The sequence below is a fragment of the Sebastes fasciatus genome, chromosome 7 (assembly GCF_043250625.1).
Source record: "Sebastes fasciatus isolate fSebFas1 chromosome 7, fSebFas1.pri, whole genome shotgun sequence".
NCBI classification, from domain to species: Eukaryota; Metazoa; Chordata; class Actinopteri; order Perciformes; family Sebastidae; genus Sebastes; species Sebastes fasciatus.
This window is the reverse complement of record NC_133801.1, coordinates 4,733,477-4,760,897: the sequence shown is the minus strand read 5'-3', so window position 1 is coordinate 4,760,897 and position 27,421 is coordinate 4,733,477. Positions and strand designations below refer to the sequence as shown.

The following is a 27,421-nucleotide window of genomic DNA, read 5'->3' as shown; positions in this document are numbered from 1 at the left end:
TGATTAATACTTCCTGGCAAAGACGGAGAGAGACGGAGAGAGACGGAGAGAGACGGAGAGGATGTAAACGCTCAGAAGTTGATTAATTCTGCCTGAAAGGAAGGAAGAAGAAGATGAGGAGAGGAAAAGTGAAGGATGCTGGAAAATAATCCAGCACTGTCAGATATTTAAATATGTTCTGGAACGGGGGAAAAGTTGCACAACTAAATCTTAGCATTTACCATCAGCACTGATTGGACATCCACATAAAATTCTCCCTTTAAGGCTACTCATAATTCGTTAAAACACAAAAATCATACATATTTTTGTGATATGAGGACTCCACACGGCAGCAGCTGTGTGTTAGTAGGTCTCCTTCCATGTGCTTGGCGTTCCACGACTTCCCACAACCCCCTGGGAAGCCGGAGATTCAGGCCCAGGGATTAAATACCTGGGTTGGCATGGCAACTGTGACGCGGGGGCCATCGCCATGGGAGATAACCAGGAGAACAGAGGGTGAACATAATAAGGCAGGAGAGTGGAGTTATTCTGTTGGATCAGTGGACAAATGCTGCATTTGGACTCAATGGGAAAAATCTGAAATTTTTTGCTTTCACCGAGAAATGGTTTTAACCTACAAAATAAAAGCGTAATAAGAAATGTTATAACTGCCACATTACAGCAGTAAGAGCTGAAGATTGATTGGACTGTTCAATCAATACCAGTGACTCAACAATGTCCTGGCCAGCTGCTGAGGTTTCTGCTTCTTAAAGGCACTTAGGTAAAAACAGCTAGACCTATGTTATATATTTTGTTGAGTTGTGTATTTACATTATCCCAAATGTTTACAACAATTTTCAAATGTAGATAAATCCATAGTTTTAATCGAGGTAATGGTCTGTTTCATTCGGTCGTCTGCCATAGGCTGTCATAAATTTAATTTGTATCCAGTTTTAAGCCACATATTGATGATGCTCTTTTTAGATATAGGTTGTTTTTAACTACATATTTTAAATGGATGAATGATTTTAGTCATCGGATGCCTGGATCTGAAGTTGTCAGAGAAACAAGCTGAGCAAACGTTAGCGACAGCATCCTGTCCGCCGAACAACATCGGAGAAACACCGATTTTTAAAGTGAAACTGCTTTATTCAGTGTTTTTGCTGGTTTTAATTACCGGGTCCGTTTGTTTTGGAGAGGAGGAGACCTCTGTGGATAAATCGGCTCCTTGTAACAACCTCCTGAATGTCTGTATCTTAAGTTATCAGAGAAACAAGCCGAGCAAACGTTAGCAGCAGCTCACCTCGCAGCCCCACTGGGACTGACTTCCTGTGTTCAGCAAACGGAGTCACCGGGTCAGTTTGTTTGGCCAAATTATAATAATTATACTCCTGGTGAAAACCTCCTGAACGATGAACACTGAAGGAATAATAACTGGGAGAAGCTGAATGCATTGATGGCAATGGTTGGTGATGACAGCAACTCCCATGATCCCACGCTGTTTCACAACAATTACCAAACTCCGTCTTTTATTATTGTTTTGATTGAAAGACTCTTATTTGCAGAACATTGCATATTGTGCTTTTCAGTCTCTTTTCAGCCGTACTCTGTTTTAAAAACAATTAGTTTTTTTTAGATCTCTAAATACGTAGCATCCCGGCAAGCAGTGGTCACACATTCAGTTATGGTTAGTGGACCAAGTGGGCAGAAAAAAAGGTGTGAAAACAGATGACGAACGAGTATAGGAGAGAGGGGGAGAGAGTGAGAAAGGTAAATGGGTGTACAGGAGAGTGAGGTGAGGGAGGAAAGGCTTAGCCGATAATTCTTCTTAAAGCTCAGATGAACAGCTGCTGCACCATGCACTTAATTCAATTACACACACTCCCAGTGGACGTGCGTGCGTGCGTGTGCTTTTATGACGATGCAGCTTCCCATTTTAAGAGCACTGAGCAGAAAGACTGACAGAGAAGAATAGAAACTCATGTTTATTATAACACATTGTCCTGTGGTTCTTATGTGTGAATGCTTCTTCAATTGTTCTTCTTCATATAAATTCACATCAGGGTTTTAAAAATAACAGACGGGATGTTAAATCACTGCAGCTGTGCACGTCTTCCTTTTTATATGAGAAGTTAATCAGAAATCAGTGTATGGCTGCAACTAGGGGTGTCGCGATATACCGGTGTTGACCATAACCGTGATATTAAAATTAAATAATGATATCTTGTTAATAATACACGTACGATAATATTGCGTACATAATCTAGCACCTCTTAAATCACACTTTTGTACAGTTATGCTTACAGACTCTCTCTCCACTCAAATTCTAAGTGTAATTAATTTGCAAGAACAAGACAAAATGCACAATAAACAAAGTTAAATTTGACTTATAACATTATTTTCATATTTTCTTTAGATATGGCAATAACATTGTTATCATGAATTCCTTTGGTCAAAATAATCCTGGAGAAAAAATCTGATATTGTGACAGTCCTAGCTGCAACTAAGAATTATTAAGCATTATTTCCCACAGCCCGTGGTGGGGTCTTATTAAATGGCTTGTTTTGTCTGACCAAAAGTCCAAAACACAAACATTTTCAGTTTACAATGTTATAAAGCAGAGAAATTGAATAATTAAAAGATTATCAAAATTGGCAGTTTATAATAACATTATAATAAAACATCTTCCATCAGTTCTTGAGGTAGTTGTTTGTAATTTAAATATCTTTTTGAAGTATTCAGTGTCTTATCTTGGCATAAAACCTACATTTGGCTGTACAGCATGGCCCAGTTAGTTAGTTAGTTAGTTAGTTAGTGAGTGAGTGTGTGTGTGTGTGTGTGTGTGTGTTGTGTGTGTGTGTGTGTATGTGTGTGTGTGTGTGTGTGTGTGTTTGCATGTGCCAACTAAACTGGTGTTTTTCCTCTGGGTCTGTTGCATACCAGGAATCTGTCTCAGATGATATCTGTGAAAACACTCACACACACACACACATGGCCTCGGGCGACTCTAAAGTTATGTCAGCGTGGAAAGTGTTGTTGTGTGAAAGCAAATTCCTGGAGCACGTGGCTCGAAGGAAACATATTCTCTCATGTGAGGCGCTGCTGCCATCTTTGACTGGACACGCTCCGCAGCTGGCAGGTCTGAAAATGTGATTAATTCAATTCAGTATGAATATGAAGCAGTGCATATGTTAATATGCTAGCCAACCCCTGGACGAGTAGTATATGTCACATTATGTTAATTAAATGTGTAGTACTGTAGTCTACACGGTCGTAGTTCATGACATCTTCCACCCGCTTTTTTTTCCTCATCTTTTCTGTTTTTTAATGTCGTACTTTCTGAATATTTAACAAAATAACATTCCGTTAATAAATGTACACACGCATACACATGCAGTTAGCTACAACGAACTATGCTAATCAGTCAGTCAGTCTATATGATGTCTCCCTCTGTCTTAAATGTGAGTTCAACTCACTGCAGCTCCTCACATCAGCACAACTAAATCTGTCTGCCTGGTCCATCACTCCATCGCTCCACTGATGGCAGCTACACACTGTAACATAACACAGTGTAGTAATAACAGATGGCTGTTGTTGACCTCCTTTATCTGAAGCCAGGTGCATTCAGGAATGTAGTAAAATGGAAATGCATCGAAAACCAGTTTACTCATATTTCACTTTTGGAAAAGCGTTTATCTTTAATCTTCATATTTATTTATTTATCATGAGTTTGCCTATTGACCACTGAATTAAAGGGATAGTTTAGGTGTTTTGAAGTGGGGTTGTTTGAGGTACTGATCCGTAGTCAGTGTATTACCTACAGTAGATTACGGTCAGGACGCCCCCAGTTTAGAGAAACAGACAGGAGTACCAGCATGGGAGCAAAGCATCGTGCCGTCAGACATCACTTTCTGACGGGGAACTGAAGCCGTTATGCTCTCTTCAAAGCCACCAGACTCCTTTGACAAAAACAGTCATTTTACCTTGCAGAACAGAAAGGGAGCTGCTGGTCTACCGCTGCCTTGATCGGTTAGTTTGTTTGTGTTATTGTGTGACTTTGGTGAATCCGAACTAACCAAAGCCACACAATAACACAAACTAACTAACGGTAGACCAGCAGCCCTCGTGTTCTGCAAGGTAAAATACAAATTTTTGTCAAAGGAGTCTGGTGGCTTTGAAGAGAGCACTATAACGGCTTCAGTTCCCCGTCAGAAAGGGCTTTCTGATGGCAATATAGCGGTGAAAATATTCTAAATACACTGACTATGGATAAACACCTCATACAACCTCACTTCAAAACACCTGAAATATCCCTTTAAGGTCATAGATCAAACACCTTTTTCATTTCATAAGCACCAGGAGTTGGTTGTAAGATTCTACTGTACTATACAAATTATGAAATGTAACCATAAGAGCATGAAAGATGGGTATTGTATCTGTTTTTTATATGATAGTAACGGAGATAGAGAGGGATAAATAAGGGGGGAGTGTGTCTCACAGGGCAGCTGAAAATGAAGGCATCAGTGCATTTCCTGCTTTTGTATTTTTCGCTGTCTCTCCTCTTTGTCTCTTCCTTTTTTCTGTGCTTTCACATTTTTTCACTCGTGTTATTTATTCTTAAAGAATTTAAGCAGGTTTGCTGAGGGATTTACTGAGCAATAAATGACACAAACACTACTAATACACATCAGTTTCACTTCTGGCTGTGTACCATTTTACCTTTCCTTCCTTCCTTCTTACATTCCTAATGTTTTCGTCTCCTGTACTTTGTTAATTTGCCTCATTTTCTTGCAGATACAGAAATAGTCCTGACACACTCTGCTCTTGTAACACACACATTTAGTTTTTTTGTCATGACCCCACATCTTCCCCTCCAGGGTCAGAATGTCTCACTCTGACACATCAAAGTAATGATGGATAAATGGCTTCATTACACGTCACAGAGGCTGTTTGCAGACCCTTATAAACACGTGTGCATTTAATTGACAAAATCCCAAACCTTTAACGCATATGTGTTAGTTTTAAATCCAATTTGAAGGGTCTTTTCCCCTGATGTTTTCTGTGATTTCTCTGATTTTCATCATCTCTGTGGTTCAGTTTGCTGTAATTCCATCTGGTGTTAAAAACATCATCAGCATGTTCCACTGTGATGCATCTAGCCTGGCGCTTTCCCCCTCTGTAATCTCTTAAAATGGAGTTCACAGACAAATACGTTACTTTAATTAGACAGAGAGGGAGAGATAGATGGTATGAAGAGTGGCAGGATGAGGCAGCAGTCTGGAGCTCAGTGATGGATGATGAGGGGCGGGCAGAGGGAGAGCTCACCCAGGGGAGGAGGCCCCGCTGTCGGCCTAGCACCGGGGGGACACACTCCCTTGGGTGGCCCGGGTCTAGAGGTGGTCGGAAAGATGAGTGGGGCGAGTGAGGGGGAACGGTGTCCAGCTGTGGGTTGTATGAATTAACTGAAGAACAATTAATGAATGAGAAATAATTAAGATGAACATGTGAGAAGTGAAGCACAAAGAAAAAAGACTCAGATGTGGGGTTTTATTCACTCAAGTGCATTTTACTGAAGTATTGTTCATTGTGTCTCCATATATTGATTGTAACCATACATTCTGCATATTTGTATATGATTCACTGATATGTGATAAGTAGGATAAGTTTGTTTATTCGTCATATGCACAACAATTATAACACACATTCGTTGGCAGTGAAAATCTTTGGTCTGTGCTTACATTGCAATCTAGTCTCTTTAAACTGGTATAAATCACCGGAGTTAACATGTGACTTTGATTCAACCCTTAGATTTTGAATACTTAAACATGTATTTTATGCAAAGTATCTGTGAAATATTCTGCATAGAACTTTTGTGTAATCTTATAATGAGAAGTGACAAGAATAACTGAGTCTGACGGTTCATTTTCTCCCTTTTTTACATTTTATTTTCAGCTGTTTCGAGAGGTACGCATCATGAAAACTCTCAACCATCCCAACATAGGTGAGTTACGCTCCAGGTCATTATCTTGTGTGTGTGTGTGTTTCCATGCCGGCCTTTGTGTTAACGCCTCTTCTTCTGCGTGTTACAGTGCAGTTGTTTGAGGTGATCGAGACTGAGAAGACTCTTTACCTGATTATGGAGTACGCCAGCGGAGGTGAGTGACATCCCCACCATCCTCATCATCATCATCATGATGGCCCAGTGTTGAATGGTGTTAATTAGACTGATTACTTTGACTGAGTTATACAGTACAACCGATGAACTAAACCATTGAGTTCAGTCCCTTTTGTCTCCACTTTCATTCTCATGTCTGTCTCTGTGCTCTACTGTCTTTTGTTGTGCTCTTCTATTCATCTCATCTCTTTAACGTTGTTCAGCTGTTTCCCATGCACTCCTCTCTATTTTTGCAGCTTCTCTATTTTTCTTTCTTCTCTCCTCGTGATCCCTTAATCTCCCTCCGCTGCTCTCTCTCTGTACATTGTGTGATCTCTTACTTCACATACCTAATAAGGAGCCGACATGCTGCTGTGTTCAGCTCAACCTCAGCTCGTTTTGCTATTTAGGATCTCTGATACTTAAGTCACGATTCAATCTTATTGCAATTTTAGTATTATATTAGTATTGCTAAAAGATGTATTTTTCTTACATCCCTACTATGTACACATATGCAGTGTAATAAAAATATTAAATATGGAAAACAGAGTTGTACCAATAGATACTTGCCCAAAATATGTCCGTACCAAATTTGAAGACTTTAGACCAATCAGAACAAATATCGTGGCATTTTTTCCTTGTCATACTAAATATAGTCATCGGGCACCAATGGGTTAATGAGCTGAAAATAATGTTAACACTCCAGGAATATTTGAGGACATAGTCTGACGTATTGGAAGTCGTGGTAGTTATTTTCTCTTTCCTACACATGAACGCCTACACATACATACCCCGATATTTTTAGTCAGGACACTTATATATATATCAGGTTTCAACCCTTTCCAGTTGTGCTACATTTGCTCCGGTGATGCTCAAAAACATATTTGTGCAAGCCTGACGCAGACCTGACTCTAAACTCATAAACAGCCGGCAGAGTGTCGGATATTTTAATAACACATGAACACATACTGAGGGGAGTAACATTCTGAATTCACACATCTATATCTTCTGCGAGTGTTGGTTTATGAGCTGCAGGGAGTTAAACATTTGCTGGGAGGTGGGCAGAGGTGTCGCAGCAAAAACAGAACTGAGCATTGATATCTGCAGAAAGAATGAGCACCAAAACTGTTAATATGGACAACCTAATTGTTGGTGACAGTTTCTAGTCATGTACAACTGGAAAGTGTATTGAACATGTGACTGTTAAACTACTTCCATGCTTGCCTGAACCTTTCATTTTCCCTCCAGGCGAAGTGTTCGACTACCTCGTGGCTCATGGCAGAATGAAGGAGAAAGAGGCCAGAGCAAAGTTCAGACAGGTCAGTTAAACCTCATACCTTACTGTACGTCACCCGTCTGTCTGTCTGTCTGTCTGTCTGTCTGTCTAAAATCAGAGCTACTAGAGAGCTGATGTGACTTATCCTTTATAGTCGCTGCTTTGCTTCTAACTGTGAACCTAAAGCAGACCAACACAGAAATGCAGAACAAATAAAACAAAACAGCAGGTGTGATCGCACAGTAAGAAATCCAGCTTTGAATCCGTGATATTGAGTTCTATTGTTGGTCATGGAGGGCTTGTAAATGTGTGAATGGAGCTCCTAGTTTAGCTTCCACTTACATGTTAGTTACCTTCTCTCGTTTGTCTTGTTTTCTCTCCTCAGATTGTGTCGGCGGTGCACTACTGTCATCTGAAGAAAATCGTTCACAGAGACTTGAAGGTGATTACACGATGCAACAAGAAAAATAATGAAAAGGGTTTATGAACCCCGTCATTAACACATATTAAACAGACTGTATGTATTACTTTTACACATGTTGATGAATAATAGTAACAGACATTTACTTTAAAGCTGATAACCATAACTTTCCACAAATTGTTCTGTATGGCATCAAGAGGTAAATGAAATGATGTTTGAACTACAACTACCATTTATTTATATCTGCTACTGCAAAAGTTGAATATACGCCCGCCATCTCATGCCACTACAAACGCAGAAAAAGCATCACTTCCTGTATGATGGCACTGAAAGAAATCAGGGATTTAAGTTGCAAATAACCTTTTCAGCCCTGTGCTCATAGTTTTCCTGTCTATATTGTTTCGTGCAGGCGGAGAACTTGCTACTAGACGCCGACTCCAACATCAAAATAGCCGACTTTGGCTTCAGCAACGAGTTCACTGCGGGCAGTAAACTGGACACGTTCTGCGGCTCGCCGCCCTACGCTGCACCAGAGCTCTTCCAGGGGAAGAAGTACGACGGCCCTGAGGTGGACATCTGGAGCCTGGGTGTCATCCTGTACACACTGGTCAGCGGGTCCTTGCCCTTTGACGGACAGAACCTAAAGGTGGGTGACGTGGAGGCTGTTTAGGTCCAGTACGTAGACTGTGTACTGTCTATGGTCCAGTATAAATGTCATTTGAGGTGACTGAAGGCTCCTCTGAAGAACTATAGAACAACTATACAATTCAGTACATTTCTATCTATGTTTTTATTTGTTACATTTTGTTTTACAAAGTTAGAAAAGCGTTGTTTAAGTCAAACCTGATGTTGCCTTACACATGAAAGAATGAGTCACTTCCACACAGTGAGGCATACAACTTAGTAATTAAACACTGTTATCGGATCAGAACCCAAAGCCCAGGTATCCGTATCAGGACTGAAAAATTTGGATCGGTGCATCCCTAGTCTTGATCTTTTATTGATTCAGTGTCGCTGTTATGGAAATTCATTGTGTATCAATGTGTGTTGCGTTCAGGAGCTGCGGGAGCGTGTTTTGAGGGGGAAATATCGCGTGCCCTTCTACATGTCGACAGACTGCGAGGGAATCCTGCGCCGCTTCCTGGTCCTCAACCCCACCAAACGCTGCTCGCTGGATGTGAGGAGGAAACATGCAGCCCATACATAACAGCACGTTCAAATCGTTGACCACATTAGTGTCTATAAATACTGAGCTCTGCTTCTCTTCCCCCACCAGCAAATAATGAAAGATAAGTGGATTAATATCGGCTATGATGGCGAGGATCTGCAGCCCCACACAGAGCCTGTGGAGGACTTTAACAATACCAGCCGTATCGGTGAGAAACACACACCTTTTACTTTTCATTTATTTTTACTGATACTGTAACTGTCTGGTGATGAGTTGGATCGTGTGGCCCATTACTGTAACAGTAAACAGAAATATTCAGTGAGGTTAAGCTGGGAATGTCTAGCTGAGGCCTCTGACTGCTAGTTTGGGTGTTTTGAAGTTGGGTTAAATGAGGTACGTATACATAGTCAGTGTATTACTACAGTAGATGACGGTCGACACGCCCCCAGTTTAGAGAAAGACAGGAAAGCAATGTACTGCTGTTGACGGGGGCAGCAGCAAAACGCATTTCAGACACCTAAAAAAATCATTAAATGTACGCTATATTTAAAATATTTTTGCCGGTTTACCTCGCCGTCAGACAGCTATACAGTCTATGTTTCTGATGGGGAACTGAAGCCGTTGTATCCATCTATGCTCTCGCCAAAGCCACCAGACTCCATTGGAAAAACCTGTAATTTTACCTCGCAGAACACGGGGTGTGCTGGTCTACCGCTGCCTCGATCGGTTAGTTAGTTTGTGATATTGTGTGACTTCAGTGAATTCGAACTAACCAAAGTCACACAAAACACAAATAAACTATCCGATCAATGCAGCGTTAGACCAACAACTCCTGTGTTCTGTGAGGTAAAATTTCAAGTTTTTTCAATGCAGTCTGGTGGCTTTGGCGAGAGCATAACGGCTTAAGTTCCCCGTTGAAAACATAGACTGTATAGTTGTTTCACGATAAGGTAAACTGGTGAAAATATTCTAAATATAGCGTACACTTCAACTGATTTTCTTTGGTGTCTAAAATGCGTTTAGCTGCTGCCCCCGTCCACAGCAGTACTTTGCTTTTCTCCCGTGCTGGTACTCCTGTCTGTTTCTCTAAACTGGGGGCGTGCCGACCGTCATCTACTGTAGGTAATACGCTGACTATGGATAAGAACCTCATACAACCCCACTTCAAAACACCTGAACTATCCCTTTAAAGACGTTTTGGTGCACTGTTCAACCCCCCAGAGAAAGCTTATACCAGAGATCTGGCATATTGCATCACTCAAAGCTTCCTTTACATAAATGTACTATAGGACGTCATAAATTAGTAACCATTAAAGCTGACCTACATGGTGCTCCACATATGTGGTAATGGCGCTAAGCTCTTGGTAGGTGTTAAGTTCAGGTCCTGCATATAGATATAGATCCAGCACTGAGATTAAACCTTCCATAACTGTGCAGAAGGTCGACCTGCGTGTTTCCTGTGCAGCTTGTCACTTGTTGTGGGAACCTGTGGAGTTACGATGTTTGTAATTTCATCTGTCTCATTCTAGAGGTGATGGTTGGGATGGGCTTCACCAGAGATGAGATCAGAGATTCGCTGAATAGTCAGAAGTACAATGAGGTCACCGCCACGTACCTGCTGCTGGGACGCAAGAATGAGGTGAGTGTATCAGCTTGTTTGTTTGTTGTTGTTTTTTGTAGAGTATGAGGTAATGGTTTATGACTTTATTTGACAGTGTATGTTATATCTTTTGCCAGATAAGCTCCACCACAGATACCACAGAATGGGAGTTAGGTTCAGGATGGAGAGGGTGCCTTTTATGTCATTAACAGCTCATAATGCTCACTTTTGGAATTAACAGTGCCGGACTAACATGGTCTTGGTCTATATCCCTGAGTTGATGCACGGAGAGAAGCTGTAAAGTACCTCATCAATGCCTTTCTCCAGTCATATTGTACGTTAAATAGTTTTCTTCTTTCTGTGTCTGTTTGTCTCTCAGACGGAAGGCACCGTGACTCGGTCAGGCAGCAGTCTGAGTCTGGCTCGAGTCCGAACCAGCGCCATCACCAACGGAACCAGCAAACACACCGCCTCCTCCTCATCCTCCTCCTCCTCTGCTGCACCTTCTTCCTCCTCCTCTGGCCACAAGGCGCAGCGCAGCGCCTCCACTTACCATCGCCAGAGACGGCACTCCGACTTCTGTAAGAGCAAAATAGCGAGATTAGTGACGTAGTGGAGTTTAGCTCGTTTTGTGATTAGTTAGAGTAGGCGTTTTCAGACCAAACAGTTCTGGGGACTCCCTGAGAGGAACTGCATACGGCCGAGCTCCCCCAAGAACTGCATACCTTCAAGGGCTTTTTAATGCTTGCATTTGCATCGGCGATAGGAACGCTGAAGTGACGTAAGCCCGCCGGCGCCACTCGCACACATCTCCAGCTGGGAGATCGGTGAGCAGCTAGTTTGCTATGTTTCGCAAGCTCTTAGCTTTTTTCAGTAATATAGAAATAATTGAAGAACTCTTTTACATGCCACAATCATATAAACTAAAGCAAAATAGCCGTCACCAAAGTACCTCTTCGATTTCACTTCTTATGGACTTCACTGTCCATTGGTCCGTGTTTTCTTCCATTTGTTTCGTTGTGAGCTGTTGTCTGTTGTTTACACGGCTAACAGACTTTTATAAATGGCGGTTGCCGGTGCTGCATTGGCTCATGTGGTTGACCAGTTAACGTATACTTACGTCACTCACGGTTCCTCTTGTGCTGGGGGAGTTCCGACTCTGAAATAGGAGCTAAAAAAGTCCCTCAAAACAGCGTTCTAAGAACAACGATCGATCCTAGTTCTTGCGGTGCGGACACAATAAAAAGTGTTTTCTTAGAACTATGAAAAGTTCCTCCGGTCCGAAACGCCTATTAATTCTGAAATGACAGAAATCTACCTCACTGAGAACTCTGTGTCCTTTCCCTCAGGTGGTCCGGCGGTTCCAGGTACGACGAACCCCAAGCGGAGTCCCAGCGGTGTGGGCGAAGCGGCGGGGCTTAAGGAGGAGCGTCTGTCAAGCCGCAAGCCGAGCACCAGTACCGTCGGCTCCCGTAGCATCCCGACCCCCTCCAGCCCCATGGTCAGCTCCGCCCACAACCCCAACAAGGCAGAGATACCCGACCGGCGCAAGGAAGTCAACACAACCACGGTGAGAGGCCAAAAACATGTTTTGTGGGTTTGATGAATTATCCAGATTCAGACATCTGTCTCCTTTTAATCCCTTATCAATAGAACAGGTACAGATGGCAGAATCCTCAATCTTCCTAATCCCATTTCCTCAGATTACAAGACACTGACACAGATATTATAGAGACAGCAAACATCAACGTCCTCCACAGATTAGAGAAGAGTAGAACACTTTACATACATAGATGAATAACAAACTGTAGATTCACTCAGCAGTACAGGGAGAATATGGAGTTTTCAGTAAGATTAGCACGATTGAGCAGGAGTTTAGGGAACGTAAAGAGTTGAAGACAGCAGCCAGATTAACCTGAGATTAACTCTTTAATGTTCTGTACAAGAGAGGTCAAACAGTCAAGGCAGGGAAGTCTTTACTTCTTTTTTTTTTAACCTGTTTGGAGGACCAGATGGGCAGACTTTACTCATGTAAATTGTCATGATTAAAGCAGACCAGCGAGGACATCTTTCATTTCAGTAAATTCATGTAATTTTGAATTTTCTGATTCTTTCTCCAGAATAACATCCCTGCCAGTGCCATGACTCGAAGAAACACGTATGTGTGTACAGACCGGTCCAGCTCTGATAGACAAACACTGCTGCAAAACGGCAAGGAAAACAGGTGAGAGGAGCTTCATATGTACTGTAAAAGATGAGCAAAGTGCCCTTACAGTTAGTGACATCGTTCAAAGTGAGGACATTTTGGTATTTCTTCTTGATGGGACTCTTTCTTTTTATATTGTGTTCACTTTGTGCAAGCTCTAAATTTCTGGGGGCGTGCTGACCGTCATCTACTGTAGGTAATACACTGACTACGGAGAAGAACCTCATACAACCCCACTTCAAAACACCCGAACTATCCCTTTATAACTGGCCTCTCTTAAATGTCAGTGCAGTGTAAAAACAACAGCGAGGTGAACACGAACAAGATGGAATAAATGATACAGTTTGAACTTGAGTTGCCTGGTTGCATCTTATTTAACCCAATGTAGGAAATGAATTCATATTCATAGTAAATACAGTGTGAAAGAATATGTTGAAAGACTGGTCACTGGTACAGCTTGTCTCTTTCTGCACTGAGCTCAGAGAGTGTTTGTCTCACATACAGTTTGTCTCTTCAAGAGAGGATAAAGGGCTTAAACTGTGCATGATTGGGCTCGTCCATGTGTGTTTATGTACCCGATATGAACTGTCTGTTGTTGTGACAGATGGTTGTCTGCTCGTCAGTGTCGAAGCATGGCAGCCACCATCTCCTCTCTCTCCCTCTCTCCCTCTTTTTCCTGTGGTCACTCTCTCACTATCTCACTTTCATTCTGGCTGACCTGTTTTTCGTCATTCTGTCTCTTTATCACTCTGTAATTTTGCCTCTCGGAGGAAGAGCCAGAAGGTTCCTGTCTGTCGTCTGTCATCTGGCCTCCAGTAAAAAATGTTCCTGCACAGATGGGAGAGGGGGGGTGCTGGGGGCAGGTCAGGCGGAGGGTGTAACGAATAGATAAGAGACTAAAGAAGAGTTTTTATATCTAAGAATCCCTGGAAAGCAGCGAAGAAAAACATGAATATACAAATAAGTCTTAAAAACCCTTGTGTTAAAGCTGCACAAAAAACATTGAACATTATTGGCTGCAAGAACTATGTGACTTATTTGTATATTCATGTTTTTCTTCACTGCTTTCAATGGATTCTTAGTTTCATATGATACCAGTATCTTCACTCAGCTTTAAAACTGAGCCCCGGTGCAAAGACTTGAGACCCACTTTTTTTTAACTTGGTCCCACCTGATTTGATTTGACGACACACACAACGCTATTAGATTCAGGCATTACGAGCTCCATTTAGTGATTTTAACAGGTGGTGGTGAGGGATGTAGGAAAGGAGGTAAAAGGAGGGAAGGATGAGGAAAAGAGAGGGAAGAGGATGAGGAAGAGATGGGTGAAAAGGGGAGGTGAGCAGGAGAGAGCAACAGGACAAAGTGAGGACTGGCACTGTGCCCGACGTAACCCTCCACTTGCCTCAGAGGCGTTGTCAATGTGATGCCATGCCAGAGTGGCTGATGGACACATACAGTCACATTGAGTCAATACAAATGTACATGTGTGAACTTAAGTGGCAAAAGTGCACAGAAAACACAGGTTATGTACAGGACAGTGTGTGTGTGTGTGTGTGTGTGTGTGTGTGTGTGACTATAGTTAATCATGTTGTTTATATAACATACAGGTCCATTTAAACACACATTGCTGTGTACACACAGACACTAATCTATGATGACACCGGCGGCCTCACGCCAAGAAATACCGTAGATAAGAAAACACATCATAGAGCAGAGTTTAATGTAGACGAGCATACACGGTCCTGATGTCCAGGGGACAAAACATCCTGCTGGGATACTGAAGTGTACTTCATTTAGATTGTCCTTAGATGGGCTTTTAAATTACCTAAAACTCAACAACAAATACACATAATAGACTCAAACTTAACGATACATACGTACAGAACTCGACAAGAAAATACAGACAGAACAATACAAAATACAAACTATAATACACTATAAAAAGCATAAATCAAGAAACACCAGATCATTCGTGACTACATGACTGATCCATCCTCAAAAAACTGTTTCAGTTTGATTTTAAAATGGTCCCAGTCAGGATCCAGTTTGAGTTCTGTGGGAAAGGAATTGCTCATGTTGACTCCCCCGAAAAGAAAAAGCTGTTTTATCAAAATGAGGATTTACGAAAGCCTGAAACTCTGAGTGGAACCACAAGGTCACTGAGCACCTGAAGAGCCTGATGTACTGTAGGTATTTAAAGATGAGTTTAAGATTAGCAAAATTAAATAAATGATCAAAACCAAAATTTTAATTTCTCGATTTATAAATGATCACAAGAGGCTTGGATGTTGTAGATGCTGCTTGTGACCAAGACTTTACACAATAACTAGATGTGAAAATATCATAGAGTGCATGAAATATTTGCTGTTTTATGTACATATTGTTGAAATTCATGTAATTATACTTATTCATTTATAATAATCCTTGTTTTATCTCTAGCGAGAAATAGCTAAAAGCTTTTTGACCCATGTTTGAGTACAGGTGTGCAAAGATTTTTTTTTTTAAATCCAATGCAGTCGGACTGACTGATTCAATCACAAATCAAAGTCTCACTCCTGATAATCTCAACCCTCCTATTCAATCATGTAAATTATTTATACTCGTAACTTTTACAGCGTGCTGCAACAGAGAAGGGAAACAAACGGTAGTTCTCTGAGAAAGACAGTTGAACATCATAAGTGTCTCTCACCCGCTCTACGCTTTTCTTCCCCACAACCTCTCATCTTCCTTGACTTCTCTCACCATCTTTTCATCCTCCACCCATCTCTCCATCCCCGGTGTGCCCCCCCCCTGCTGTTAGCTGCAGTCGGCTGCTAGTCCGCATTGATGTTAAACGATTTTGCTCTTCAACGGCTGCGCTTCAACTTAACTCGTTTAATGGTTCTGCCCCACATGAGCCTTGTGTGTGGGTGTTATCTAGAGCGTTATGAAAAGCAGCCTCAGGCCACCAGCCAGCCAGAGAGTCAGGGGTGGAGAGGTGTGTGTGTGTGTGTGTGTGTGTGTGTGTGTGTGTGTGTGTGTGTGGAAAAATAAGTGTGGGGGGGAGCATTTTAGGTCAATTTTCAGAGATTAGGAATAAGTGTTGTCACGATGTGAAGAGCAGCTGGCTCGCTCACTCTTTTAACATTTCCTTTCTTTGATGTTTCTTAAAAAGTCTGGAAAAAATGTCTTACATTTCTTCAGGTTGAGGCCATACAAGTATTACAAATCTTAAAAAATGCTTGATTATCATAAAATCAAACACAATTCTTTACACACACATGCAAAAGCCATGTCGCCTTCTTTTCTGATCCTGCCCTCCATGATTTAGGGGCAGATTGAAGGGACATGATTAATAATCAGAAATACATTATGTAACTGGATCTTTGTGTATTTTATTTCTGGTTGTCTGTGCGAGTATTGTTAAGGATTTGCAAATGAATCAAGAAACAGATTTCAAATGAATTTACATTAACTAGGGATTTTTGCTCATTCGGACATTTGCGAGTATTCTTAAGGATTGTATGTGTTTGATGAATACTGCCTGCTAACCATCCACATGTGGTGAAGTGAATACACTTCTGGTTGACATGTTCCTTCTTTACGGTGAATATGGGCACTGTATTTTGAGTCAATGTGGAATTTATTTACTCATTACACCGTCCTGGTGCTGTAAATACTCATTATCATGCCACATGCGTATGAATGCACAGTTTGGACCTGTTTGAGTAACACTGCATTAGCCGGGAGCCGGGGGAAATGGGGTTATATTCCGAGAAAAATCGCAGATTTTCCAAGATTAAAGTCAGAAATTTACGAGAAAAAAACACATATCCTCGAGATTAAAGGGGTAAATTTACTACAACAAAAAAATCACAAATTTATGAGAAAAACCTTGAATATTCTCTGAGATTATAAAGTCAGAAATTTACGAGAAACCAATAGCAGGTTGGATCGACCTGAGTTTTGCTGTCTGAGTTTTTTCTCAGAATATCACCCCCCCTCCCTGGCTCCTTAATTTTAAATTTTTTTTAAATTTTTAATTATTTTTTTTTACCTACAATGTTCCTAATACGTCGTCGTAGAGTCCTTCACAGTTCTTGAACTTTTCAAATTGAAATGATCTTGATTGCAGTCATCCACTCTTGGTTGTCCTCCTCTTCTCCTCCCAGCTCCTTATCCCATCGCCTGCCTCCCGCCTCCCCGTCAACCCACAGCATCGCCGGTGCCTCCGGGGCCTCCTCCTCGTCCTCCACGCCCTCCTCCCGCCTCTCCAGGGGATCCACGGTGAGGAGCACTTTCCACGGAGGGCAGATTAGAGACCGTCGTCCTCCCTCCCATGCTCCCCCAGCCTCCCCGACGCCGTCCCACGATGCCAGCCCGCTGCCCCACGCCAGGACCCGGACCACGACCAACCTGCTGAGCAAACTCACCTCCAAGTTGACCCGCAGGTAAGGGGAGAAGCTGGGAGAAGAACGAATAGAAGGTTAAAAGAGTTTTACTTCTGTTTAGAGGTGTGACTATAGGTGAAACATGTGCGAGTATATTTAAGGATTGTTTGATGATGACTGCTAACCATCCACATGTGGTGACGTGATAGCAGACTGCCTGTAAAAGCCTGTATGTTTGTAGGCTTGAAGCTGGACAGTATAACATGTACATAAAGATCATTTAGCTAACCTTGCTGCCTCTCATGTCTCTTCCTTAACCAGTACTAACCTACCAGCCTTTCTTCTTCTCTAATGATACAGCTTTACAGCCTCAGACCTGGGTCCTAGTGGTGTTTGTTTTACTTGCTTAAACTAGAGCTCTGTTTTCTTACCACCTGCTCCGTAAAACATTTACTATTGAAAATGTTGTCTTCCTCATCCCACAGGAAACATCAAATGAAGCCCTTATGAAATACTAAATAAGTTACATGATAAGACATAGACTGAATCCTTATCAAACATCTTAAAAACTGGAAAGAAATAAAGAAATAAAGAAAAGCTTCAGCATGAGACAGAAGGAACTAAAATTGAATAAAAACAGATTGTGTCCCTTTTTATGTTGTTTCCATTTAGCAACGGAAACAAACCAGACAGACAGCTAGTGGTATTGTTTACAAAACTGATTCATTTGAGGGGTTTAGATTTAAGGATGGTCATTTCTGATGTTTAAATGTATATATAGAGAGAAAGGGCAACACTGAGGGGCGAATTCACAAAGAATAGATTTCGGCCGCTGATAGCACCATGAATTGTTCATAATTTGCAACTGCTATCTCAATGTCCAATTCACAAAAGATATTAAATACGCCCATAAAGTTTTGCATATAAGTGCAATTTTCCCTTTTTTGCATCTGATTGCAATTATCCATGTGGCAAAGTATAAATGTGCTTTAGTCAGCCTGAGCCAGAGGTGTTATCAGGAGGGGCTGGCCAGAGTGCCACTTCTATCCAAACCTCCTGAAGGCAGTTCATTTTTTTTGTCATGTATTTTCAAAAATGACATGTAGGGGAACTTTATTTATTTATTTTTCATGATGCAACAGTCATTGCATCCCAAAATAAAATTGAGGTTGAGCAGACACCCCTTTTAAAAAATGTGCAGGTTTAGCAGCCGTAAAAGCTGCGCAATCCGTTGGTGAATTCGCCCCCTGAGTGCGTGAATAAATAGTGGGTGAATGAGAGACAAATAAAACTGAAATTTGACTTATCTGGTTTACTGGAAGGCAATGGATAAAATATTTCATCCCATAGCAGTGATATAACTGAACTGTTTTCCTTAACCCCGCCCTAGCGGTACTCTAAGCTGGTACAAACAAACGGTGACCTATTGACCCAGGTCTGCTGGTCAGGTGGACATACTGTGTGTCTTCACAGTCCGTTCTTCTCTGCCGCTTATTGTTGCTTTGTTTGTTTGATTCTTTAACAACTTTTGCTTTTCCTTGCCAGTCACCTGCCAATCTTCTATCCTTCTTTTCTTCCTGAACTGCAGTACACACAGTTTGATTTGTACTTCTCTTCCTCTTCTACCTCTCTATATTGTCTTCCCCCCTCACTTGCTTTCTCTTTTGTTCAATGTCTCTCTGACTTTCTCTGCTGTTAATTTTCCTTGTTTTTTTCCATTCCTCTCATCCTCTCTTCATCTCCTTCTCTTCTTCCTCTCTCCTCCGATAGGGTCACTCTTGACCCCTCTAAACGTCAGAGCTCAAACAAGTCCATGTCGGGCTGCACCCTCCCACAGGGGACAAAAACAGTTAGTAAGTCTTCCTTTCCCATGTTTTCTGGCTGCTTCTGTCTGTCTGACTGTCTGACTGTCTGACTGTCTGTCTGACTGTCTGCCTGCTTGCCAGTTCCCCGTCATTCCCTCTACCCCTCATGCGCTGTCTGCCGCAGGTTGGAGTTTAGTTATACAAACATTTCTGTGAGGAAAAGCTTCTCTGCAGGCAGGAATTTTAGTCAGCGGTTGACTTAAATTCAACCTGCAGGACTCTGGCTCTGGAAAAGTTAATCTATTCTTTACTGATGTGAACGAGGAAACCTCTTTTTCTTTATAAATACAAAGTTAATTTTCTTCTTTATGTGTTTACATTTTCCACATTACGTTCTTAGTTTCTCTTCCAATGTATTTTCCATCAAGAAGAGTTATGAGAGTTATGTTTGCTTGATTGAAAGGTGTCATAATAGAAGTGGGCTTCTATCACAGTACGTTACTAATTTTATATCACAATATTGATATATTTTGATATTGATGATATATGTTGTGGCGTAGCTAATTTTCTGGCAATTAAATTATTTATACATTAAATAACCGGATGTCTACTTATGGCTAATGTACTGAATTAAATTAAATAGTTGGAAAATCAAGCAGGGTATCTACAGGTCACGAAAACATCTTCAAAAATATTTAATTCAGTCTCCTAAGAAAAAAGAGAATAGAATACTCAAGGGGCCACTTTTGCAAAATGACAGAGGCCAGTTAATAAACAAACATTAAACTGTCTGCGGGATCCTCTCCTGGCACTTTGTTTTCTATAAATAAGCTTTATTAGTCTATTTTGATGCTTTTTTTTATGCACTCTGACACCTTATTTACATTCAAAGTACAAAAAAATATCCCATTGTGAATCAATTTATTTTCAGTGTGAATTAGAAAATGATCGGCGGGCCATTGGGCACCTGTCAGTTGTGTATCGCTGCCTTAGAAGTCTTAAATTTAATTTACAAAAGTCTCGGTCTGTGGGAGACGCTACACACTTGTAAACTAAAAGTGGGATTGTTGCGACGGTGGCTTGTGTGTGCAGGAGGCTGTGGACCTGTAGCCAAGCCTCCAGGAAGAGCGCCGGGTTGTGATGCAAATTTTTGTAGTGGCCAAACGGCGGTACTACAACCTCTGTGTCCGTCACGTGACGCCATTCGGCCCAAAAATACTTTTTCCTATAGACTTACATTGGGAAAGAGACGTCCGTAACTCAGCGGATCATTTTGAGGTACATCAACTTCCCAGTGTGAACAGCCCTCATTTAAATCATTAGGTCCTAAAAGTTGTAAAATGCACTAATAGCTGAATCCAGAGTTATTTCCCTTCCTCCGTTCATGTGAATGAGACCGAGGCTTTTAAATTCTAGTCATATTACAGTATGACGATATATATTTGTGTTTAAAGGTTAATCAAGGCTGACTGAGAACATTTAGGAGTCTAAATGTTGGAGCCTTGACTTGGAAACTTCAGCTGGCCCAGTTTAAACCCAGCCTATTCGGTGTCCAAAATTCATATGCTGTAAACATGAGTTTCTGGGAGTGCCGCAGTCGAAGTTTACTGTAGCTCCATTTACAAGACTGTCTTCCTGTAGAGCAGCTCTAACTCAAAACTGTATGTTTATGTGACTGAAACTCTAATCAGCAGCTGTCTGTCTGCCTGAATGTCTCTCTGTCTCTCTGTCTGTCTGTCTGGACTGCTTGTCTCTCTGCTGGCTGGGCTTTATGCTGTAGCGCTCACTAGAGGCTGTAGGTGCCACAGCACCGTTACCTACGGTGGCCAACAAGGTCAATTCAGAAACTCAAAAATTCAAAAATCTAAAACAAATACAACGGAAACGTGCTGCAGAAAACCAAAACAAATATATTAACAGCAAACATGCTGAAAATACAGAAACGATAATGAAAAGGAGTTTTACAGTATTATAAATGAGCAACAGATTTATGTAGCTATATAAGAATAAGACTAAGGCCAAATGAAAAAGGAATACATCATTTTTTATGTCTCCTCATTACTCCACTTTTCTTCCCACTTCAAGAACAAACACACTGACCCAATTCCAACGTTCACACTCTCAGTCTCACAGACTTTAAGACGCGTTCCCACAAAGTCTGTGAGGGTTTAGGGCCGTCCCACTGTCAAATCATCGAGTCCTTGAGGGCTCTCTCGCAGACATGTTGAGCCCTTTATGAACACTTTCCGTAAATCCGCATTTCTGCAGATTTTGCCTGAGGGAATTACCCACAATTCATAGCTTTATGATGTTAAACACAGGGTCACCACGGTTACCAGGGGAAGCCCAGAGGCGTAAAAATAAGTAAGGGATAATGTACAGCGAGCCGGTCATTGTTGTGAAAGAATCTCCGACAGGGCGATGCTGCGCACCCCCCACAGTGGGGGTAATAATAATTAGAATAGTTGAATATCTGTCTAGTATATACATTACTGTCTTGAGATATTCTTGACTGATTTGAGGTCAGATTGTTCCTCCCGTTGTGATACACATAGACAATATTCACAGTGTAAAGAGCAGGGATACGGTGGTGAACATTAAGGCAGGTGAACTGTGACTTTCAGTTTGTAATCGTGACAACGTGATGCCAATACAAAGAAAACATTAGAAAAAAAGGTCGCTAAAACCTTATTATTGAAAACACTTCCTCATAAACAGTCTCACGCTTAAGCAGGCGCACTACTCGTCCATGAAAGTCCAAAGTGTTTTAAATAGTACGGTTTTAGCTAAAACAACAGTTTTATTTAGTATTTTAAGACATTAAACAAAACAACAGACATTCAACAGAGACATTCAAAAGACAACAATACATAAACCAAACATCAAAACAGACACACAGATAGCTCGGGAATGTGGGGATGGGGGTGCAAGGGCGACACCCGAAGCCCGCAACATTCAAGAGTTTTCCTTTCTTTTATAGGCTGTACATTCCTTAAACGAGCTACAACTAGTAGTCGGTCGACAGAAAAATAAACGGCAGCCCATCGTAACAGTCGACCGTTCGTTAAAGTAATTTTACATGCAGAAATGTCAGAATTGTTGTTTTCAGTCTCTCAAATGCGGAGATGTCCTGCTTTTATTTTTTTTTAATATTTATTTAATTTATATTTTATTGGCACAAAAACAAAACAGCAGCGACTTTAGAAACAGTACAACAATGATAAGAACAGAGGAGAAATATCCAAGAAAAGACTAAGACGGCTCAGAGCTTGACATGAGACATAACAAACCCAAAAAAGGATGAAATAATAGTCCTAATAATTCTAGCCTGTGACATTACGAGTACTCGGCAGGTGTCTTCACCCTCTGCAGGAGAGAAATGCTTGTTAAGAAGCCTGCAGCAGTCATCCTGACTGACTGACCCAGCCTCACTGCCGTTTTAAATCAGGATTAGTTATGTAACCAGGATTTATCCTTCTCTGAAACAGGGATCTTGCACAGCTCTCCCTCAAGATACAAGCAGATTGTCCTGTTACACTGCTGCTGCTGCTGCTGCGAGCTTCTCTCACTCCGTCACTTTCTGCTCTTCTTTCTCTCAGCGCCTTAATACAGATTGCTCAATCTGGCACACATACTGTACAGTTGATACACAATGCACAAGTGTCTGTCCAGTCTGTCGCTTAATGCTCTTCATTCACTTTTATTCTTCCATAAGGATGGGATTATCTTGCTCAGGGTCACCTTGTTTCTTTACGCAGTCAAGAAAGGCAAGGACATTTAATCTAGATGGGACACAGCAATCCTTCAGTCACAAAACATCACCGTTGAGTCCAGGCACGCATTGATGCAAGATTTATTTGTACAGCTACTTATTCTTTCAGCAGCATCATGGTGTCAAAAAGTCAAATGTTCCCAGCAGATTTTCTGGAATGAGGTTAATCCAACAGGAATTACCCGTCAGATATTTGCTGCATAATTATTTACATATAATCATTCATAAATGCTGAGGCGTGTCCCGGTGATTATCTGTGTGGATTAGCAGGGATCGCTTCATGTTCTTTAAGAGAGGTGACGTATCTAAACATGTATTTAGATCTAAAGCCACAGTCCTGAAGGAGCTCCTCGGTCAGAGCCACAGGGTCACAGCAGAGTGGGCTTCATTTTCAGTAAATCCAAAAAATCTATCAATGAAATCTTAGGCCACCCCCAGTTCCTGGAATAGAGATCAGGTTGCCAGGTTGGTAGGAAAAAAAATCCAGAGTTGACACAGATAAAATAGCAACAGTAGCCCCTAGTGGTCATAGAAGAGAAATGCAACGAGCAGCCTCAAACTCAGTAGTACCTCAACGCCTGTTGGGTGTACAACAGTATACAGTATGTCCTTTAGAAGATACTTCCTGGATGTGTGTGGCCCTTTGCTGTGGCATATGTAATGTAATAATCTACTCTCTAAGTTGTAAACAATAGCATAGCTACATACGCTGTGATTATAAAATGAGACTTGTAACCAGAGGTGGGACCAAGTCATTGATTTGTAAGTCACAAGTATGTCTCAAGTCTTTGCGCTCAAGTCCTGAGTCCTAAACCAGTGATTCTCAAACTGTGGTGACCAGGAGGGAAATGTCAGGCACAATTAATGTTTTGATGTCGGATTCTTCTTCACGGAGTGTATACATCCATGGTAGCGATGTTGTTCATTCAGACAGACTGTAGGTTTACAGAATGGACAGATATTTGACAAAAAGAAAAACAGACGATGCTTCGGAGACTAACAAGACAACATGCTCATCTGATAGCAATCAAAAGAAAATATGTCAAAGCAGAGCTGCACTGAGTCGTTTGAAGCTTCATTCATGACGTTGACATTCTAATTATTATTAAACTTACAGAAACTTTAGCCTACCTTCCACCTCCTCTCTCTCAAACACACACAGAGCGAGCGACACAGCGCTCCGTCCGTCTCTGTAATTGCCTCAGTCCTCAGTCCAAAAGTCAAAATGAATTGAAAAAAGAGATTGCATTATTTCCAAAATTCAAAATATGAAAATATTTCTACCTCCAAAGGGGGGAATGACAGAAAAAGATTTCAAACCACTGTCCTACTGGTTCAAAAAAAGTGTATCTGGGGAATTAAGTGTAAGATAATCAATGCAAGTCCTGACAATATTCACCAAAAATAAAGAGTCCAGAGTTCAACAAAAACAACAGCACTTTTGGGGGATTCAGCGATAAACTTCAGTTCAGTTATTTTCCCTCCATGAGTAAATCCTCTAATCCTAAAATATAACCCGTTTTAATCTTTGGGTTTAGGGGAAGCTTGGGAATCAAGTATTTTCAAGTCAAAAGGCTCAAGTCCAGATGAAGTCATGAGTCACTGGTGTTAAGGAGAAAGAAAAGAGTTAGGAAAGAGAGAGTTAAAATCAAGCAGAAACAAAAGTAAGATGATTTGTTCTCTTTTAACACACAAATCTCTGCTTCTATAAAGCATTAGATTTGTATTTGTGTGAGTCTGGTCGGCCACTGCAACCCACACTGTGTTTGGTGTCTATTTAAGACCTGGTTCTCTGGATTCACTCCGTCTACATTCGTTTATCCTTCTCGTGTTTTGTCGGTGACATTTTGTCGTTTCACATCCATCCAATGTCCCAGTGTGGTGAGTGTAGGTCGGTGCTGATCCATCTGTGATTTGAAGACGAGCTGTTGTGTTTTGTGTCGTGATTGACGTCGTGGATTGACTGACGTAGCCATGCAGCCGAGTGTGGGGGGGAGGGAGGGAGTGAGCTGGTGGTGGTGGTGGTGGTGGGGAGGTTGGTGTGAAAATGTGATTGATTCCTAACAGATACGTTTTTCTTCCTCTTGAGGGTCACAGACGAACCTGAGAGAATCAGCAGATCTCCGGTCACAAGGTGAGTTCACTTTTACACTTTTAATTCAACCGAAGTGCAGCAGAACAGAACATTACATTTCTTATGTCAGCAGCAGCAGCATCACAAAAACAGTCTGCTTTTCATAATGTATCCATCAGTTCACCATGTTCTTAAAGAACCTTTAGTTTACTCCTCAAGATATAGATGGAGAAGATATTTAGTGTGCTACACATGAATGACGGTGTTACTGCTGTTGTTAAAGGAACAGTGTGTGACATTTAGCAGGATCTATTGGCAGACATTAAATATAATATGAATAATTATGTTTTCTTTAGCGTATAATCACCTGAAAATAATGCCGTGTTTCTACAGTAGCCCAGAATGGACAAACCAAACACTGGCTTGAATAGTGCAACATTTTTGGAAATGCGCTTATTTACTGTCTTGCCAAAAATGATGGATCTTGCTTAATCCATCCAAAAACATGAGTGTAAAAACAAGTAATTGGCTATTTTATGGGGCTTATGTGCCAAGAAATAATCAGGCACTTCAGCCCAGAGAAACTGCAAACTGACTTTTTTATTATATAAGTGAGCTTTAGAGGTGCTGGTAGGTGGATTATGTTTCCTCAGTACAGAGCCAGACCATAGATTGTATATAAGAAGTGGACGTAGTCACCGTGACGTCACCCGTTGGTTTGTGGACTGCTGTTTTGAAGCCTCGAGTTTGGCATTTTGGCTGTCGCCATCTTGGGGTTTTTTTGCAACCAGAAGTGACACGAGAGGGTGGAGCAACCGAACGCTGAATAAGACATTCAAGGCGACCAAAAAGGTTATAATTAACTTTCATGAGCTGAAAACACACGGTGAAAGGGTTAAAGTTGTAAGACGAAAACACGGACAACTCTCAGACCGGACAACGCCGTGGTAGCGACCTGTCAATCACAAGGTAGCCCCGCCCTAAAGCATCCCCTGCTTTATGGTCTATTTGACTCTAAATGGGACCATCATTTACTAAATGAACATCATGCTGTATTGAAGAAAACTTGAAACTACGATTGAGACCATAAACTCATGTTTACAATGTTTACTGAGGTAATAAATCAAGAGAGAAGTAGGGTCATTTTCTCATAGACTTCTATACAATCAGACTTCTTTTAGCAACCAGAGGAGTCGCCCCCTGCTGGCTGTTAGAGAGAATGACAGTTTAAGACACTTCAGCATTGGCTTCACTTCTCAGACCCGGAGGTTGCTCACTGAGCCAGGCTAGCTGTTTCCCCCTGTTGTCAGTCTTTATGCTAAGCTAACTAGCTGCCGGCTCCAGCTACATATTTACCGTACAGACATGAGAGTGATGTCATCACCAAGAAAACAAATTAGCATATTTCCCTAAATGTTGAACTATTCCTTTTAGTCTCTGCCTGACTGTGAGTTGCGTGTAGCACTTCAATTTGATTCCTTCAACCTCCGATTAAAATGCATTTCCAGTGACTTGTTGTCTACAGAGAACAGCTTCTGTCCACGCTGCAGCTGTAAGTGTTTTCATTCTCAGGTGTGACTGAGAGCTGATGTTTTCTTCTGATCTGTTTCTAAACATCAGAAGTCTACACACAGTCACACTTTTGCATGTGATCCAACATGGGAACTGGATTACGTTTCCAGCACAGATCCTGAATCAAACTGCTTTTTTTGTGATGATTTTTTAAATGTTTCTCTTCCATGTGGCGAGGACACGAAGACATGTAGATTTGAAAGTGATCGTACAGAGAATGTTATACTATACATTCTCATTAAAACAGAACAGAATATGGATACTTCTCTGTCCTGGATCTCGTAGAACCAACAGCTGATTAACATCACCAAGCAATAATATATGCTATAAATGGTCAAACACAAACATCATAACACCTACCTACTGTAGATTCCCCGAATACCTGTAACCACATGGCTGCAGACATTTTATACATGCGTTTATGAGGCTTATCCCGTTAATGTTTACATGAGCACAGAGAAATCAGGTTATTCAATTAATATTAATTATTTTTAATAATTAGAAGCTTAAAGGCACAATACTGTAACAGAAATGAATAACCATGAAAAGGCACATCTTACTGTCCGTTATCTGTTTCCTCTGTAGGTTACATCCCACAACAAAAAGCATTTACCAGAGCTAGATGTTGTACTCTCATGTTATTCCTACTGTATTTGTTTCAGGGTTATCAGTGTCAGCGTATCCGTATGTTACTAAAGGTCTTGTGTACTTCCTCTCAGACTCAGCCGCCTCAGCCCAGTCTCAGTCTCAGGTTAGAAACAGCAGGTAAAGCAGCAGCAGCAGGCTAACGTTAGCTAGCGGACAGTGGTGCTCCTTGTGATAGATGATCCCTGCAGGTAGAACCGTCACCCTTTGATTTAAAAGATATATAACTTCCATCGTGTTTATCGACAGGTCAGTCCCTGAAACCCTCCCAGATCTTTGTGTGTTAGTTGGTGTTAAAGTGTGATTTTATGAATTTATCTGTGTAGTATGTTATTAATTATTATAAACCAGCATTCAAGAACAAAATAAATGTATT

At 41.3% G+C, this 27,421-nt stretch overlaps 1 protein-coding gene across 9 annotated transcripts in view; it reads left to right on the top strand.

The window, feature by feature from the left end:
- The window catches only part of LOC141771154 (MAP/microtubule affinity-regulating kinase 4-like), a 71,510-nt gene that overhangs the window by 39,575 nt on the left and 4,514 nt on the right, over positions 1-27,421 (top strand). For 2 of the 9 annotated variants that reach the window (XM_074641123.1, XM_074641122.1), the window contains exons 4-17: positions 5,932-5,980; positions 6,069-6,134; positions 7,382-7,452; positions 7,795-7,851; positions 8,240-8,476; positions 8,888-9,007; positions 9,107-9,206; positions 10,528-10,637; positions 10,978-11,179; positions 11,948-12,168; positions 12,719-12,822; positions 16,959-17,237; positions 18,948-19,030; positions 24,852-24,888. In XM_074641123.1, coding sequence (XP_074497224.1) covers positions 5,932-5,980; positions 6,069-6,134; positions 7,382-7,452; positions 7,795-7,851; positions 8,240-8,476; positions 8,888-9,007; positions 9,107-9,206; positions 10,528-10,637; positions 10,978-11,179; positions 11,948-12,168; positions 12,719-12,822; positions 16,959-17,237; positions 18,948-19,030; positions 24,852-24,888 — 1,736 coding nt within the window. Of the gene's footprint in view, positions 1-5,931; positions 5,981-6,068; positions 6,135-7,381; positions 7,453-7,794; positions 7,852-8,239; positions 8,477-8,887; positions 9,008-9,106; positions 9,207-10,527; positions 10,638-10,977; positions 11,180-11,947; positions 12,169-12,718; positions 12,823-16,958; positions 17,238-18,947; positions 19,031-24,843; positions 24,889-27,119; positions 27,295-27,421 lie in introns of those variants that run through there. The other 7 variants (XR_012594683.1, XM_074641126.1, XM_074641125.1 and 4 more) reach the window with 7 other exon arrangements.